Source organism: Geotrypetes seraphini, chromosome 5 (assembly GCF_902459505.1).
Source record: "Geotrypetes seraphini chromosome 5, aGeoSer1.1, whole genome shotgun sequence".
Taxonomy (NCBI): Eukaryota; Metazoa; Chordata; class Amphibia; order Gymnophiona; family Dermophiidae; genus Geotrypetes; species Geotrypetes seraphini.
The window spans coordinates 120641534-120659777 of NC_047088.1; the positions used below are offsets into that span (position 1 = coordinate 120641534).

General features: G+C 43.6%; 1 protein-coding gene across 3 annotated transcripts in view; it reads left to right on the plus strand.

Moving 5' to 3' along the window:
- Nucleotides 1-17805, plus strand: part of TRA2B (transformer 2 beta homolog) — a 360067-nt gene extending 342262 nt beyond the window's left edge. For all 3 annotated transcript variants that reach the window (XM_033947301.1, XM_033947302.1, XM_033947303.1), the window contains one exon: nucleotides 17456-17805. In XM_033947301.1, coding sequence (XP_033803192.1) covers nucleotides 17456-17466 — 11 coding nt within the window. In that variant the 3' untranslated portion in view covers nucleotides 17467-17805. The remainder of the gene's footprint in view (nucleotides 1-17455) is intronic.
- Nucleotides 17806-18244: the final 439 nt, after the last annotated feature.

Here is an 18244-nt window from a genome sequence, read left to right on the forward strand (position 1 = left end):
TCAGTGCCCTGAGACCAGCCCTACCTGCTTACGTTCTGGTTCAACAGGAACCCGTCCAACTTTGTCTTAAATCACCCGGAGGGTGTTTTCCCCCAGCTTTCTCCTTCTGCTGAACAAAGGTTCGAGCGCAGTCTGTGTGGATCAGACAGTGAACTGGTGATTCCACTTCCAAGGCTACTTCAGCTAGACTTCCCTTTAAGGGACAGTTATTGTTTGGCAAGGACCTGGATGACCTCATGAATTCTGTGGTAGACCGTCGCGTCTATCTTCCTGCAGTGTGAAGACTGAAACTGTGTGCCCAGATTTCTTCCCTTCTGGAACAGCAGGCTCTTTTGGCGTTGGACTGTGTTCAGTTCCTGAGGTCCATGGCTGCCACATTAGAGGAGAAATGGTCAATCCCCGGGAACCACTCCTGTCTCCAGAGATTTGTTGAACAAGCCTTTAATAGGACCCGCCAGAACCTCTCTGAACTCCCTCATCATCCTGGGATGGATCCCGTCTGGTCCCATCGCTTTGTCCACCTTCAGTTTTTCAAGTTGCTCACAAACATGCTCCTCTCGTGTAACTTTGCCAGACAATCTCGGTCCTTCTCCAGGATTTTCTTCTGTGAACACAGAACAGAAGTATTTATTTAGCACATTTGCTTTTTCCTCATCACTCTCCACATATCGGTTCCTAGCATCTTTTAATTTAGCAATTCCATTTTTCATCTTTCTCCTTTCAGTAATATATTATGTTCTTGTATCTGAAAACATTTTTGTCTCCCTTTTTTACATTTTTAGCCATTTGTTCTTCAACCTGTTCTTTCGCCAGACATATCTCTCTCTTGGCTTCTTTCAGTTTCACTCTGTAGTCCTTTCTGCACTCCTCTTGGGTTTTTTTATATTTCACGAACACCAACTCTTTCGCCTTTATTTTCTCTGCCACTAGTTTGGAGAATCATATCAGCTTCCCTATTTCTCTTGTTTTTATTTATTTTCTTCACATAAAGGTCCGTAGCCATTTTTATCGCTCCTTTCAACTTAGACCACTTTCTTTCAACTTCTCTTATGTCCTCCCATCCTAAACAGCTCTTTCTTCAGGTACTTTCCCTTTTCATTAAAGTCCGTACGTTTGAAATCTAGGACTTTAAATATCGTGCGGCTGCTCTCCATATTAGCCATTATATCAAGCCAAACTGATCGCTACTTCCCAGGTGAGCACCCACTCGAACATTAGAGATATTCTTTCCATTTGTGAGGACCAGATCCATTATCGCTTTTTCCCTCGTGGATTTCGTCACCATTTGTCTGAGCAGAGCCTCATCTGAAATCTTCAAAGTGATGCAGTCCTTGCATTATACCTCTATTTTGCACTAATACCTCGATCATGCTTCAGTAAAAGACAAGACAGCCTTTGGCTTGTACAGCTTGACAAGTCTGTCCTCCTCAAATAGCAACAGTTACATTTCATTAGTGCATAAGAACAAGTAGTTTTATGCTTGGAAATAACCCACTTAAGTGCCTAAGCTTGTCAACTGAAAAATCAAAGCTGCTTACCTTTAATTTGGGTTTTCTGTAGATGACAATAGATACATAAGAACATAAGTTGCCTCCGCTGAAGCAGACCAGAGGTCCATCTTGCCCAGCGGTCCGCTCCCGCAGCGGCCCATCAGGCCTATTGCTGAACAGTGGTCTCTGACTAATTTTATAAATTACCTCTGATCCTATCCCTATAACCTACCTCTACTCCTATCTGTACCCCTCAATCATTTGTCCTCCAGGTACCTGTCCAGACCTTCTTTGAAGCCCTCTGCTTATCACATCCTCCGGTAGCGCGTTCCATGTATCCTCTGGGTGAAAAAGAACTTCCTGGCGTTTGTTCTAAACCTTTCCCCTTTCAATTTCTCTGAGTGTCCCCTTATACTTGTGGTTCCCCTTAATTTGAAAAATCTGTCCCTGTCCACTTTTTCTATGCCCTTCATGATCTTGAAGATTTCTATCATGTCTCCTCTAAGTCGCCGCTTTTCCAAGGAGAAAAGACCTAGCTTTTTCAGTCTGTCAGTATATGAGAGGTCCCCCATACCCTTTATTAGCTTAGTTGCTCTTCTCTGGACTCTCTCAAGTACCGCCATGTCCTTCTTGAGGTACGGCGACCAGTACTGGACACAGTACTCCAGGTGCGGGCGCACCATTGCACGATAGAGTGGCAGGATGACTTCCTTCGTCCTGGTTGTGATACCTTTCTTAATGATACCCAACATTTTGTTCGCTTTCCTTGAGGCTGTGGCGCACTGCGCCGACGCCTTCAATGTTGTGTCTACCATCACTCCCAGGTCTCTTTCAAGGTTGCTCACCCCTAGCGGTGATCCCCCCATCTTGTAAGTGAACATCGGGTTATTTTTCCCTACATGCATGACCTTGCATTTCTCTATGTTGAAGCTCATTTGCCACTTTTTGGCCCACTCTTCCAGCATTGTCAGATCTTTTTGGAGATCTTCGCAGTCCTCCATGTTTTTGACCCTGCTGTATAGTTTAGTGTCATCCGCAAATTTAATAACCTCACATTTTGTTCCTGCCTCCAGGTCGTTAATAAATATATTGAACAGGAGCGATCCCAGCACCTACCCCTGTGGAACTCCGCTCGTGACCCATTGCCAATCTGAGTAATGGCCCTTTACTCCAACCCTCTGTTTCCTGTCCGCCAGCCAGTTTTTGATCCATCGGTGGACCACCCCTTGCACCCTGTGGTTCCATAGCTTCCTTAGCAGTTTTTCGTGTGGTACCTTGTCGAAGGCTTTATGGAAGTCAAGGTAAATGATGTCTATAGATTCCCCTTTATCCACCTGGCTGTTTACCCCCTCAAAGAAGTATAATAAGTTTTTGAGGCATGACCTGCCCTTGCAGAAGCCATGGTGGCTCGACTTTAGCTGCCCATTGTTTTCGATGTGTTCCCAGATGCTGTCTTTAATCAGCGCTTCCATCATCTTTCCCGGGACCGAGGTCAAGCTCACTGGCCTGTAGTTTCCTGGGTCTCCCCTTGAGCCTTTCTTGAAGATGGGTGTGACATTTTCTATTTTCCAGTCCTCCGGAATCTCTCCAGTTTTTAAGGATAGGTTGCATATTTGTCGAAGTGGCTCAGCTATTTCGTTCCTTAGTTCCTTGAGTACCCTTAAGTGAATGCCGTCCGGACCTGGCGATTTGTCGCTCTTTAGCCTGTCTATCTGCCTGAGGACATCCACCTTGCTCACCTCTAGTTGGACCAGATTTTCATCCTGATCACCTTTTACGATCTCCTCGGGTTCCGGAATGTTGGTTGTGTCCTCCCTTGTGAAAACTGACGTGAAGAACTCATTTAACCTGTCAGCTATCTCCTTTTCCTCTTTTACCACTCCCTTTCTGTCTCCATCATCCAAGGGTCCCACTTCCTCCCTTGCTGGTTGCTTCCCCTTGACGTACCTGAAGAATGATTTGAAGTTTTTTGCTTCCCCTGCCAGTCTCTCTTCATATTCTCTTTTTGCTTTCCTAACCAGTCGGTTACACTCCTTTTGGTGTTTTTTATGCTCCTTTTGGTTGTCCTCTGTCTGGTCTTTTTTCCATTTTTTGAATGATGCCTTCTTATCACTTATCGCCTTTTTCACTGCATTTGTTATCCACACTGGGTTTTTTGTTCTATTTTTTTTGCACCCTTTCCTGAACTTGGGGAAGCACAGGTTCTGTGCTTCGTGCACCGTGCCCTTGAGTAGGGTCCAGGCTTTTTCTACGGACTCCATCTTCCTTGCGGTGTCGTTGAGTTTCTTTCCCACCATTTTCCTCATAATTCCCTTTTTTGAAGTTGAGTGCTGTCGTTGTAGTTCTTTTCACCTTTGATGATCCAATTTCTAGCCTGTACTGGATCGTGTTGTGATCGCTGTTTCCTAGTGGGGCTAGTACCGCTACCTCCTTAGCGGGACCCCTAGTCCGTTGAAGATTAGGTCAAGAGTGGCATCTCCCCGTGTTGGTTCCGTGACCAGCTGTTCCATGAAACAGTCCCTCGTGACCTCCAGGAATTTGGTCTCCCTCATCCATTTTGAGTGCCCGATGCTCCAGTCTATTCCCGGGTAGTTGAAGTCCCCCATCACCACCACACTTTTGCATAACTGCCTCAGTTCAGCCTCCAGGTCCTGGTCGATTTCTTCTGTTTGTCCAGGTGGGCGATAGTACAGACCCAATTTTATGTCTGCTCCTGTTCCTCCTGGTAGCTTAACCCATAGTGATTCCAAGTCATCCGCCCTTACTGTTGTTTCCATCCTGGTTGAAGGTATGGAATCTTTTATATATAGCACTATTCCTCCACCCTTTTTGTGTGACCTATCTCTCCTGTAGTTTGAACCCTGGTAAAGCCACATCCCATTTATTGTCATCAGTCCACCACGTTTCTGTGACTCCAATTATGTCTAGGCTTTTTTTGCTGGCTAAGACTTCCAGCTCTCCCATTTTAGCCCTTAGGCTCCTAGCATTTGTGTACAGGCAATGTAAGTCCCGGTTGTTCGCCTTTCTTGCTGGTTTTCCTCGTGGTTTGGCACTCCTGGCGTCCCCCTCGTGAGTTGCTAGTCCCCAAGCCTCGTCTCGGTCATCCTCTTCCTGTGGTGTATCTGTTTCGTCCTCAGCCTGTTTCCCCATTTTTGGTTGTCCCTCTGGATTCCGTTGTTCTCTGTTAGTCCTGCTTACCAATTTCATTTGTGCCCTAGACCCCTGCGATTCATCCTTAGGTCCTTTTTCAAAAAATTCCAACTCAGTCCTGAGCCCTCTTTTACAGTGCCCTTGTTCAATATCCTTGGCCCTGGTCCTCTGCATTGCGTCCTTAGGTCCTTTTCCCAAAAATTCCCACTCAGTCCCGATCCCTTTTTTACAATGTCCTTGCTCAATGTCCTTGGCCCTGGGCCCTTGTATTGCTTCCTTAGGTCCTTTTTCCAAAAATTCCCACTCAGTCCCAAGCCCTCTTTTACAATGTCCTTGCTCAGTTTCCTTATTTGATACTTTTGTCCGATGTGTCAGATTGACTGTCGGCTTTCCCCTCTTCCTCAGTTTAAAGCCAAATCTATGACGCTCTGGACGTGCTCAGGTGCAGTCCGTCTCTCCTGTAGAGCTTATTCTTTCCCAAGAAAGTTGTCCTGTTCTGAACAAAAAGGAAACCCTCCTCCTCGCACTATCTCCTGAGCCAACCGTTTATTGCTTGTAGTTCGCTCTGCCTCCGTGCATCCGCTATCGGTACTGGCAGGATCTCTGAGAAGGCCATCTTCCTTGCCCTCAGTTTCAGTTTCCTCCCCAGGATCCTTAACTGATCAGTTAGTGCAGTCCTGTTGTAGTTCCTCCTGCTGATGTCGTTGGTTCCAACATGGATTACTACAGCTGTCTCCTCCGTCTCGGCCCCTTCCAGGATCCTCTCAATTCTGTCGATGACATCCTACGTTCTTGACCCCGGAAGACATGTCACTAGTTGGTCCTCTCTCCCTCCAGCTTTGTGACTGTCCACTCCTCTCAGGATTGAGTCTCCTACTACGATAGCAGAACTCCCCTTCCTCAACTGTCTCTCTGGTCTCAGGTCTGTGTCAGTGGCGCAGTCAGCTAGTCCTTCCTCCGGGTTCTGTTGGGTCTTCTCCTCATCTGCATGTCTAGATTTTCCGCAAGGTCCTACTCCCATGGTGTCTGGTGGATTCTGTCGTCCGACTGTTAGTTCTCTCCTGATGAGGTCCTGTGCCTCCACCATCCTGCAAGCCTCCTCGATGAACTTCTTGAGCTCTCTAACTTGTTCTGTGATGTGGTCCTTTCTGGCGGTGTCTTCAGTTGACCAGCACTGTTCCTCTATGGTGCACAGTCCCTCCAGTTCCTGTACTCGAACCTGCAGTCTCCCGACCTCCTTCAGGCTATCCAGTTCCTGACATCGACTGCATATGTACGCCCGCCTCCCGGAGGGGAGGTAGTCATACATATGACATTCGATGCAGTATACTGGGTAGCTCCGCTGGGTTCCTGTAGCCTCCATTTCTTTCTCCTTGCTCATATGGTCCCTCGGTAATTGAGAGTGGTGCCCGGCTTGCAGCTAGCTGAAAGAGTAAAGAGAGAGAGAAGAATGAGAAGAGAAGAAAAGTACCTTGGGGTTTGTTTGTTTTTTTTAGTTAGGTTTTTTTAGAAATTAGGTTTGCTGCTGGACTGCCTGGGCTCCTTCTCAAGGCTCCTTCGCAAAGGTGCTCTCGCTAAGACGAGCGCCTTTGCTGCTCGCCTTCGCCGCACGCTGAATGGCTGGGCGCCGTTGGCTCCCTTCCTCTTAAAGGGGAGCCCGGGCGCCGATGCGACCTGTGACGCGGTGGGGATGGGCGGAGCTAGCTCTCGCCGCGACCCCGGTCTGCCTGCCTGTTCAGTCCTCCTCCCCTCTGCTTCTCTGGCTTCCTCCCCTCTGCCTCTCCGCTTCTCCGCTGTGAAGAAAGAAACTCAAAACAAAAGCAACAGCAAGTAGAAGCACTGCCGCGGTCTGCCTCGTGCCCCGGCTCCCTTCCTCTTAAAGGGGAGCCCGGGCGCCGATGCAACCTGGGACGCGATGGGGGTGGGCGGAGCTAGCTCTCGCTGCGACCCTGGTCTGCCTGCCTGTTCAGTCCTCCTCCCCTCTACCTCTCTTCTTCTCCGCTGTGAAGAAAGAAACCCAAAATAAAAGCAACAGCAAGTAGAAGCACCGCCGTGGTTCACCATCCCCCACCCACCTCCCCAAGTTTCATAAATCCTTGAGCTTTAGCACTAGTTGAGAAGACTACTGCACAAGGAAAGGTCTGCACCTTCTCAGAACTCCATACTAAAAGTTATTTGTTTATTGTTTGTTGGAAGCCTCTATACCACTACTGATGACTGTGGAGTCGATTTTGAGCAGTTTGCATGAGCTTCAGTAAAGGTGTTACAATACATGAGCTAATGTGTATCTTACCTATTTATACCATCTATATACATATACTACAATATAGGGTACAATTAATCCAACTGCCTCCCAAGAGTAATTTAATACATATAACGAGACAGGGGTTTTACATCAATACAATCTCTCTGATAAATAGCTCTAGTTATAACATCATTTTATGTTTGATTAAAAACTTTCTATACCGTGTAACAGCCTAAAATGGATCCAAGTGGTGTACAATATATAATACATATTCATCAAGAAAGGAACTCCATTTAAAAATAGGATAGAAAAGAGTAAAAACAAAAGTAAAATTTTTTTTTCTAAAATACTAAGCGATCAACATCTCCATCATATTAAATCTCAATAAATCATAATTAATACATACAATTAAAAGAATTTGTCTTTCCATATCAAAAATTAATCATTACAGATTACAGTCCCAAACTCAATTATGGCAAAATAATTTTTATTATTATTAGAGCAGGTAAAACACAGGTACCAAGATTCAGCCTAACAAGCAGTGCTCCAATAACTGTTTAACATTAAACATTCCCCCACTTTCTCCCACCACCCCACAGGACCGGGCCCCAGTGGCAAACACAGAAAGCATCAACTCAAACAAGTAAAGCAAAAGTGCAATCAGCAGTTCAATATGCCACTGCAGGCCACTGGAGTCATGGTGTTCCAAAAAAGCTCCCAAACAGCTGTAAAGCGCTCCCCCCTCAATGTTGAGAGATCAGGGACATCTCTATGCTCCCAAGCCAACAGGAGAATCATATGGAAACGCCACATGGGAAGATTTGGAGCTTCAGTGTCCAGCCATTTAAGAAAAATACATTTTAAAGCACATAAGATGGACCACCGAAGAAAGGCACTCAAGCCCGCCAGCCTCGAATGATATGAGGGCAAAAGCCCAAAAAGCATGTGAGGCGAGGGCCGAATATTCACAGTCCAAAGGGTCTTTGCCAAAAGGCTTGCACAGCTGGGCAAGACCATAACATATGTCCCAATGTAGCAGTCAAATGCCCACCTTTATCAGACGAGGCTGTGGGCCGAAATTTTGTACAGAATGCCTTATAGGGTGATACATATATTCGAAACAGTTTATATTGCATTTCCAAAAAGTATGCATACTTTCTTAGAGCAGGCAGCCTGGCCACAGCACGGGACATAACATCCTCCGGAAATATCATATTCAAATCCTGTGACCAAGCTGCCTGGAGTGTAACATAGTCCGGCAAGGGGGTCTCATCCTTCAAGTGTCTGTGATGGAACTTGAGGGGGACTTTCATCTGGAGCCAAAAGTATAGGCCATGGACAATAAATCCTGATGAGCAGAATGCAAATTGGTCCTAGTCAAAGTGGCCACATAATGTGCAATCTGTGTATAGGCAAATCTATCAGCAGTAGTAAGGCCATGCTCCTTACACAACATTTGGAAAGATTGAATTGAGCCATCCTCCTGCACCAGATGAAATAAAAAGATCAACCCCCTTGCCGCCCACTGCTTAAATCGTGAGACCCCCATGCCCAGGGAAAAATTCTGATTACCACACAATGGCAAGAGGGGTGACTTACAGGCACTAATACCATGAAATTTACACACCCATTTCCACACCTTCCGTAAGGGGAGGCCAAACACCCGGAGGAGCACATCAGAAGAGTAGATAGAGGGAACAGAATGAAGGTAAGTGCTGAAATGCTCCTATTGATAGCACGCTAGCTCCAACGGAGTATTAGAGAAGACAGATGTACCCCGAGAGTAGTCATTAATGTGACGTATGCCACAGCCTATATTAAGATATCTAATAATAATAATAATTTATTCTTATATACTGCCAAAGCCATGAAGTTCGAGGCGGTTTACAACAAGAAGCACTGGACAATCAGCGAAGAGGTCACAATTCAGAGTCATCAATATAATCTTACATAATGAAAGAAGTGGAAAGCTATATAGTTCTTAAGGTTACTGGTTGGAATAGCAGAGCTATAAAAATTCTTATTTTACAAATCGATTGAACAAATTTGTTTTGACCAATTTTCTGAAATTGAAGTAGGTTGAAGAGAGCGTGATAACGTTACTCAGCCTGTCTATTTGCCTGCCTGGAAGGCAAGGGTTCTGTCCAGGAATCTTTTGTAGTGGCAGGTCTTTATTGTCGGATAGGTGAATAGATGTATTCTTTGTGTGGGCCTAATAGAACTTGCCAGGTTAAATTGGGAAACTAGATAAGTGGAGGGCCAGACCAAATATTGATTTATAACACAGACAGGAGAACTTAAACAGAATTTGCACCTCCAGGGACAGCCAGTGGAGTTTTTGATAATAGGGGCTTATGTGTTCAAGTTTCAAGTTTTATTACCATTTGATGAATCGCTTATACAAATTTTCTAAGCGATGTACAATTTAAAAAGCCACTAGATAGTAGTCTCACATACAATTGGACAAACTAAACACCATACAAACTAAATAAATCAATTAACATTTTAGCAATCATATTAGAGACAGACATGATTAAAGAAGGAAAGGAGGGAAAAGTTACAACTTCATTCTCTATTGGAAATTACATAAAAGGGAAAAAACAATAGGGAGGGAAGGGGGTTAATGAGTTTGATATTCGTAGCAAAATGTAAGGGGTCCAAGATAGGCCATATTACACATCAAAAGCGTCTTGAAACAAAAAAGTTTTTAATAATTTTTAAAAGATGAAAGATCTTTTTCATTTCTAATATAATTTGGCAAAGAATTCCACAATTTAGGAGCCATAACAAAAAACATATCATTTCTTCTTGTGCCAACGATGTTCATTTCTTCAGCCCAAAAATCAGTCGAACTGCCAAATTTTGAATGACTCTGAGTCTTAGAATGTTTTTTTTTGAAGGATCCCAAGTAAATGATGTTGCAATAATCGAGCATGCTTAAGATCAGGGGTCTCAAAGTCCCTCCTTGAGGGCCGCAATCCAGTCAGGTTTTCAGGATTTCCCCAATGAATATGTATGAGATCTATGTGCATGCACTGCTTTCAATGCATATTCATTGGGGAAATCTTGAAAACCTGTCTTGATTGCGGCCCTCAAGGAGGGACTTTGAGATCCTGTTTAAGATGGAAGATTGAATCAGTAAGCGGAAAGATGCTGCATCAAAGTATTTGCTGATGGTTTTAAGTTTCCATAGTAATGAGAAGCATTTTTTAACCAATAAATCTGTGTGAGTATTTAGGGTAAGGTGGCGTTCCAGAGTCACTCCTAGAATTTTTATGTAGTGGTCAATAGGGAAGACCTGACCATTCAAGAAGATTGATGAGTCTTTGATTTTAAAATTTAGTTCTATCTGTATTGAGCTTCAATTTGAATTTGGCCATCCATAGTTCGATTTGCTTTAGAATGGATGATAGATGAATCTTTGTCTCGGAGGTCAGAGTAGTAAGGGGAATAACTATGGTGATATCAGCATAGATATAAAATTTAACTTTTAAGCTATGTAGTAAATTCCCCAGTGAGGCCAGGTAGATGTTGAACAATGTAGGGGATAGAGGAAAGCCCTGCGGGACTCCGCAAGAGTTTACCCAACTACAGGATTTTTTATTGTCACTATAGACTTGATATGACCGTTTACTCAAGAAACCCCAAAACCATTCTAACACGTTAGCTGAAAGACCAATTGACTCCAAACAGTCAATCAGAATGGCATGGTCAACCAGATCAAAGGCATTACTTAGGTCTAGTTGCAGAATTAGAGCACTGATACCCTGACTGAATAAGGTATGAAGGAAATCTAGCAGTGATGCAATGACAGTTTCAGTGCTGAACCCAGAATGAAAACCTGACTGATTGTCTTGCAGTACGCTAAATTTGTCCAAATATATTACTAGTTCCTGGTTGACCAAGCCTTCCATCAGCTTAACGAACAAGGGAGTGCTCGCAATTGGTCTGTAATTTGATGTCAATTTGGTAGATTCTCTAGGATTTTTAACGATCGGAGTGATCAGAATCTGGCCTAAATCCTCAGGAAAAGTACCGGTTAGTAAAAGAGAGGAGATCCAGTTGTATAGCTTGGCTTTAAATGTGACTGGAGCAACTTTCATTATATTTGGAGGGCAGCAGTCTAATCTGCAGTAGGAATCGGTGTATTTCATGTAATATTTGGAGAATTGTTGCCAGGATGGAATAGTAAAATTATTCCAGGCCATATCTACCCTAGGTTCATCTTTGTGTTGGGCAACTGGGTAGTTCAAATGGTTGGTTGTGTAGTCCGTTAGTTTGGATCTCAAATTGTTGATTTTGTTGTTGAAAAATTTAGCCAGGTCATCTGCAGACGGTGGGGAGTCTAGAGTAGAATATGAGAAGGCTTGTATATCGTAGAGATTGTTGACTAATTCAAAGAGATTTCTATTGTTGGTGTTAGGTGATCTGATTTTTTGGGCGTAAAAGTTAATGTGTTTCTTTATTATTAGTTTTTTGTATTTGTTTAATTTTTGTCTCCAGTTTGACCTCCCCACACTGTCCCCTGATTTCAACCATTGTCTTTCTAGTTTCTGTAACTCCCGTTTCACATTTCCTAACTCGGTATCGTACCAGCCATCCAGATTCTTATTTCTTATTTTTCTTAGTTTAGAGGGGGCCATTTTGTTTAATATCTGCGTACTCATGTTGGTCCAAGAGTCTGCTGAAAAGGAGTCTGAACTAGAAGTTATGTCATAGTGTGACCAGAATTCTAGTGGGTTCACCGTACCTCTGCTAGCTACTATTTTCTTAGGTCTTGTTGCCTTCTTGGATTTGGTTGGATAGCGACTTATTTGCCAGCTAAATTAGAAACTACATAACCGGTGGTCTGACCTTAGAGAGTTGGTCCAAATGGCTTGGTTCCAGTAAATCTTGGGATTGACTAGTTCTTTAGATCTAGCTGGTGGCCTTTTTGATTGGTCTTTTTCTGGGGGCGGCATAAAGAAGTCTAGTGAAGAAATGAAGGATAGTAGATCTTTGGAGTCACCCTGCTCTGCCTGTTCTAGGTGAATATTTAGAACACCTGTCAGTAGGTTGGGTGGGCCTAGTGTAGAGTTTGAAAGGAGGAATTCGTAGAAAATGTCTTTGGCTGCGGGCCATTTCTTAGGAGGAATGTAGAATAGGGTAATTATTAGAGCATCTTCTAACTGATCTGTCCAGAGGAGAGGATTTCAAGGTCAGCTGAGGAATTTGAAGCTAGGATTGTGGACTCGAATGATTCTTTTAAGATAATAGCTAATTCTCCCCCTTTACCTCGGCTTCTAGGTAGAGATATAATTTTAAACCCAGGAGGCAGACAGTCGCGTATAATAATGTCGTTATCTGAGACCAACCAAGTTTCAGTTAGAACAAAATCGGGGTTGGCTTCTTCCAGCCAGTCTTTGACCAGCTGTGACTTGTTCCTAATCGAGCTTATATTTAAGTAGAAACCATGAAGATTTTGATGGTAAGGAGCATTGGTGGTTACAGAGTAGGTAATCTTTCTCAGTATCCGCTGTCTTTTACAGTAGGGTCTGCTAGGTTTTTGTGAGGAGGGTACAACCGGGATTTGGAAGGTTAAGCAAACTCAGACCCCCCTTGTATTGTGGGCGCACCACCTGCAAATAAGGTAAATGAGCTCGACGACCCCTCCATAGAAAACGGCAAACTAAGCGAATATAGATGTTCTCGTCCCGATAGAGCAAATACAGAGGGAGCATCTGAAATTGGTAAAGCCAGGTGGGAAGTATGATCATATTAAGGAGAGCCACCCGCCCCAGGAGAGAAAAGGGATAGTCCTGCCACAATCGCAGTTTAACAGCCAAAGAATGCAATAATGGAGTCACATTAGAAGAGTATACAGTGGTAAGATCGATAGGAATATATACACCCAAATAGTTAATAACTTTATCAGCCCACTTTAAAAATCTCCCAGCCAAGAATCACCAATGGAAGAATGAGAGAGCAAAGCCACCGATTTGTCTAAATTAATGGTAAGACCCGAGTAGAAGCCAAATTCTGCAATAAGATTCAGGGCTGCCCCAAGAGAGCGTGCCGGATTCATAAGAATAAGCATTAAGTAGTCAGCAAAAGCTAAGGTTTTAATAACATGACCCGCTTTGGTTAATCCGCGCATTTCCTCAAATTGACGAAGGGTACATAATAAAGGTTCCAAAGTAAGAATGAAAATGAGGGGGGAAAGGGGGCACCCCTGACCCGTGCCCCGTCGAATAGGGAAGTTATCTGAAAGGGTCCCATTAACAACGAGAGACACAGTCGGGCCATTATACAGCGAGGCCGAGAAGCCCGAGATACCAATATAATCCAGAGTAAGAAAAAGATAAGGCCACGAAACATTATCAAAAGCCTTAGCCGCATCTAAACTAACTAACAACATAGGCTCCAGAATCTACTGAGCATGGGCAAGGGCCAAAAGGATTTTATGAACATTCAGCACCGATTGCCTCCCAGGGACGAAGCCCACCTGATCCCCATGGATCAAAGTCTGGATTAAAGGGAGAAGGTGGTCTGCCAAGATACGAGAAAAAAGTTTAAGGTCTACATTAATCAAAGAAATGGGACAGAAGATCAGCCGGTTTACCAGGCTTAGGGAGCAGAGCTATGGAGGCGGCATTAGCATATCTTGAGAAAGCCCCGGACTACACAGCACCATTATAATAAGCCAACAGAGGGCCACAAAGTTGGGGCTCCAACATCCTGTAAAATTCCCCTGAAAAGCCGTTGGGACCCGGGGCCGTACCCTCCTTACTAGACCGAATAGCACGTTGTAATTCTACCGCCTGCAATGGACGATTCAAGTGATCAATGTCCTCCTCCCTCAAACGGGGCATATCCAACGAATGAAGATAATCATCAAGTAAATCCCCAGGAGGGCCGGAAAGCGAACTATATTGGGCTGCAAAATGTTAATAGAAAATCTTAGCTATGTCATCCATGTGTGATACAACCGCCCCTCCCGCGGAGCGTAAAGCCAAAATCGGTGTCTTGCCTGCATGAGCATCCACCATTCTAGCCAACAGCTTGCCTGATTTGTTACCATAACTCTGAAATTTATAATGTCGATAAGTAGACCAGCGTTGTGATTGGGAATGTAAAAGAGAATTAGTCAAAACATAATCCTCCCATCTCGCCACTAAGAATTGTTGAAAATCAGCATCATTCTGTAGATAAGCCGGAAATCTCCAGTGTCTAGAGCGAGTAAAGCTAGCATCGAGATGAATATCTATCCAAAAAGGCGCATGATCAGAAATTTGCATTGAGCCAACTTGAGCTGCCATTACCTGTGAAAAGAGGGAAGAAACTAGAATGTAATCAAGTCAAGACCATGAGCCATGGGCTCAAGACAGATGAGTGTAGTCGCGCACCTCCGGGTGTAGTAGCCTCCAGGGATCCACTAAGTCCAGTTCAGTGCAAAAATCAGAAAGTAGAAGGCCCTTACCAAACTCAATTATTTAATTATTCAATTTGAGAAAGTCAATTGAAAAAAGTGTGCTTTTAGGCATCTTCTAAAGTTTACATATGATTCTTTTTTTCTCAAATCTTTGGATAAATTATTCCATAACCGTGGAACTAAATAAAAAAATGCACAATCTCTAGTTGACGCAAGGTGTGCCCTCGAGATATGAGGAACAACTACCCTGTTGTCATTCAAAGATCGTAGTAAATGTCTTGGGGCATAAAATAATATCAGGTTACAGAGAGATGAAGGCTGTATCTGAAATAATGCTCTATGTGCCAACATCAAGATCTTAAATTTAATCCTAAATTCCATTGGTAATCAATGGAATTTTAAATACAAAGGTGTCACGTGATCACAAATATATGCATGGCCTAATAATCTAATTGCAGTGTTTTGCACTGTTCGTAAATGTTTCAGCTGTCCTAACCCAGTACCTGCGTATACTAAATTACCATAATCTAACTTTGACAATATAAAGGCTTGAATTAACGTATGCAGTGATTTCTTATCTAAGAAATCTCTAATGGCTCTAAGCTGTCTTAATGCCCCAAATCCTTTAGCAACAACGGATGAAACCTGCTCCTCAAAAGTTAAATGGCAATCGATTATAATCCCTGAAACTATTTACTAGCTTTATATATCACTAGTGTTTAAGCCCGTTACATTAATGGGTGCTAGAGTAGATGTCTGGGTTTTTTTTTCTTTGTCTCTCTCTCTTTGGACGCTGTCTGTCTGTCATTCTTTCTGTCTGTGTCTCTCCCTGGCCCCCTATCTATCTATTTTTCTTTCTGTCTCTGTCTCCTGGCCCCCTGCCTGTATTTTTCTGTTGCGCCATGCAGGCCTGTCTCTCCATGGCCCCCTTCCTATGTCCATAGTGTCCCATCCTATGTCCTTAGTTCCCTCAGTGCCTCCTTCCCATGTCCTTAGTGCCCCCAGTGCCTCCTTCCTATGTCCTTAGTGCCCCTTCCTATGTTCCTAGTGCCCTCAGTGCCTTTTATGTCCTTAGTGCCCCTAGTGCCTCCTTCCATGTCCTTAGTGGCCCCAGTGCCTCCTTCCCATGTCCTTAGTGGCCCCAGTGCCTCCTTCCCATGTCCTTAGTGGCCCCAGTGCCTCCTTCCTATGTCCTTAGTGCCCCCAGTGCCTCCTTCCTATGTCCCTTTCACTGCCTTCCAAACTTTGACCCACCCCCATCCCCAAAGCCAGACTGTCTGCCTGCCTGCCTCCCATCCCCCCATGCAGTAGAACAATTGAGCAGCATCTTTCAATTTCTACCTCCCCCCCCCATTCCCCCTGTACAGTAGAAGCCGGCATTTTTCTTTCCCTCCCTTCCTCCCATTCACCCTGTGCATTAGAACTGGTAAGCAGCACCACCCACCTCCCCGCCACTACCATCCCGTGCAGCCGACCCCATTGACCTTACCATCCGCTCCTCCCACCGCGAGACGATCTACAAACCTCCCGGCACCAGCAGCGTCCCCAGCACTTTAAACACGCTGCTTCGCGGTCTTCTGCCAATTTCCTCTGCTGCGTCTCTGTCTCTGATGTCATCAGGGACGCGGCAGAGGAAATTGGAAGTAGAAGGCCGCGAAGCAGTGTGTTAGTGCTGGGGACACCGCTGGTGCCAGGAGGTTTGTAGATCGTCTTGCGGTGGGAGGGGCAGATGGGAGAGTCAGTGGGGTTGGCTGCATGGCGGCAGTAGTGGCGGGGGGGAGGGGAGATGGAAACATGCAGAGGTTGGAGGGGCAGATGGGAGGCTCAATGGGGGTTTGGGTGCGGTGGGGTCAACGACAACAAACTGCCTTCTTTCCTTACAGTGAGTGAAGGGGGGGGGTCAAAGCGCACATGCCGACCACGGACATACGGATCAGGGAACATGCAGGTAAGCGTGCGCATGCACGCTTAGGGTTTTATTATAGTAGATGATAAATTGATCCATATTACATTTACAATTGATCACAGTCAATAAAATCTATCTAAACCATCTGAACTGTGATTTAGCGGTAGAAAACCGGAAGCTTGTTAAAAGTTCATTCAAAGACCTTTTCTAAATTAATCCATGCTAATGCTTCATATAGTCTGTTGTTTCTTGTACTTCTCATACGCACTTTCTTGTGCTCACTGGTACTCAGACAAAGTTGGTAAAATGCCTTCTTATATCAATTTAGACTGTATCCAGCCAGCCTGATGTAGCACCACATTTCACTATTACAGCGTTATCAGGAGCTGAAGCTGTGACAGGTTTTCAACTTCTGAAATCCTTTAATTCATCATATAGGTGGCAACTGCATGGGTTCACAAACCCGCTCTCCCTCACGAAAGAATCTGAAAAACTTCAGATGGTTTAGATAGATTTTATTGACTGTGATCAATTGCAATGTAATATGGATCCATTTATTTATTATGTAAGATGATGTTATAATTAAAACTGTTAAAGAGATTGTATTGATGTAAAACCCCTGTCTCGTTATATGTATTAAATTGATCTATATACATATACTATAATTGTTTCTGTATTGTCGTATACTCGCCTTTCTTTGTATTTGTGAGTTTACCCCCCTGATGTTTCCTCCATGTTGTTATTCCCCCTAATGTTTCTTTATTTGCTAAAGTGTTCTGTTAAGAGTATCATCTTTATTCCTTTCTTGAACTTTCTTTGGTGTTCTTTCCTAGTTTTAATTCCTTCAGAAGGGAGTTCCACTTCATTGGGGCCATCACCAAGAACATTCTTTTCCTGACATTCGTCTCTGTGAGATTGTTCTTGTGCCTGTGTTATCTTATTTCATTAAGTGCCAAATTGCAGAAACAAAATTCTATGCTTTTTGACATTGTTTCATATCATTGACTGAACCATATACACATCATTCTCTTCTTGGTTGGGCTGAGAACCTTTCAGTACCCCCCCCCCCCCTCATATTGTAAATATTCTGAAACCTAATTGACTCAATATCCTAAAGACTGAAACTCACTGGAATAGAAGGTACAATCATAAGTTGGAGTTTATGCACATACTTGGGGATCATGTGGTATATGTGAAATAAAAAATGCTAGTCAGTTTTTTGGGAACTAATAGCATTTTGTTTTGTTTTTTAGGTCGTTATTGAAATAAAAAGGTTACAGGAATTTCCAGCCCCCAAAGTTGGACTTGGGCATTTGTGGACAAGTTTTTTTTGTTGTGAATTGTTCTAGAGGGTGTTTACATCTTTTATGAAGACTACTCTTTATGGAGTGTAAATTGCTGGATTTATTTGCATATTTGTGGAGCTTTTTGTTAACAAAACAATTGTATTGATATAATTCACATTTTTTTTCACATGATCTGAATTCAATTGTGCAGAACTGATATTTTCTACTGTATCTAGATCTTAAGAATTTCAAAGCCTCTGTAAAAAATGCTTTTAGAATGACAAAGTAACAATAAACAATTTTTGATTTTTACTCTAGACAGAGCATACCTTCCTATAGCATGCTACAATTTAGTACATCACTTTCATTTCTGATAGAAAGTCATAAGGCTTTCCTCTGTCAAGCAGAATGAATTCAGCCCCACCAAATTTTGAGTGAAATTCTGAATTACTCAGTTTTCTGAGCATGTAAGATGGAGCCACATTGGGGGGGGGGGGGTCCTTCCTCCCTATCTGCTGAGTAAATATGTTGTTAGCTTAGGGCTTCAATTGTAGGATTTCCTTAACCTTTTCTTCCAGTGCAGTAGGGATAGTTTGCTGAACAAGGGTTCTACGAGTCCATTGCAGGAAAAACTGTTAACTGCTTTTAGCACCTCCTTCTGCTCTGTTGCTCCCAGTCAGTTATTTCTTATGCAAGAGTGCCTGCTCAGTCATCTTTTTTTTTTCTGTGAGGTTTTTGAGGTTTTTCACAGGACTT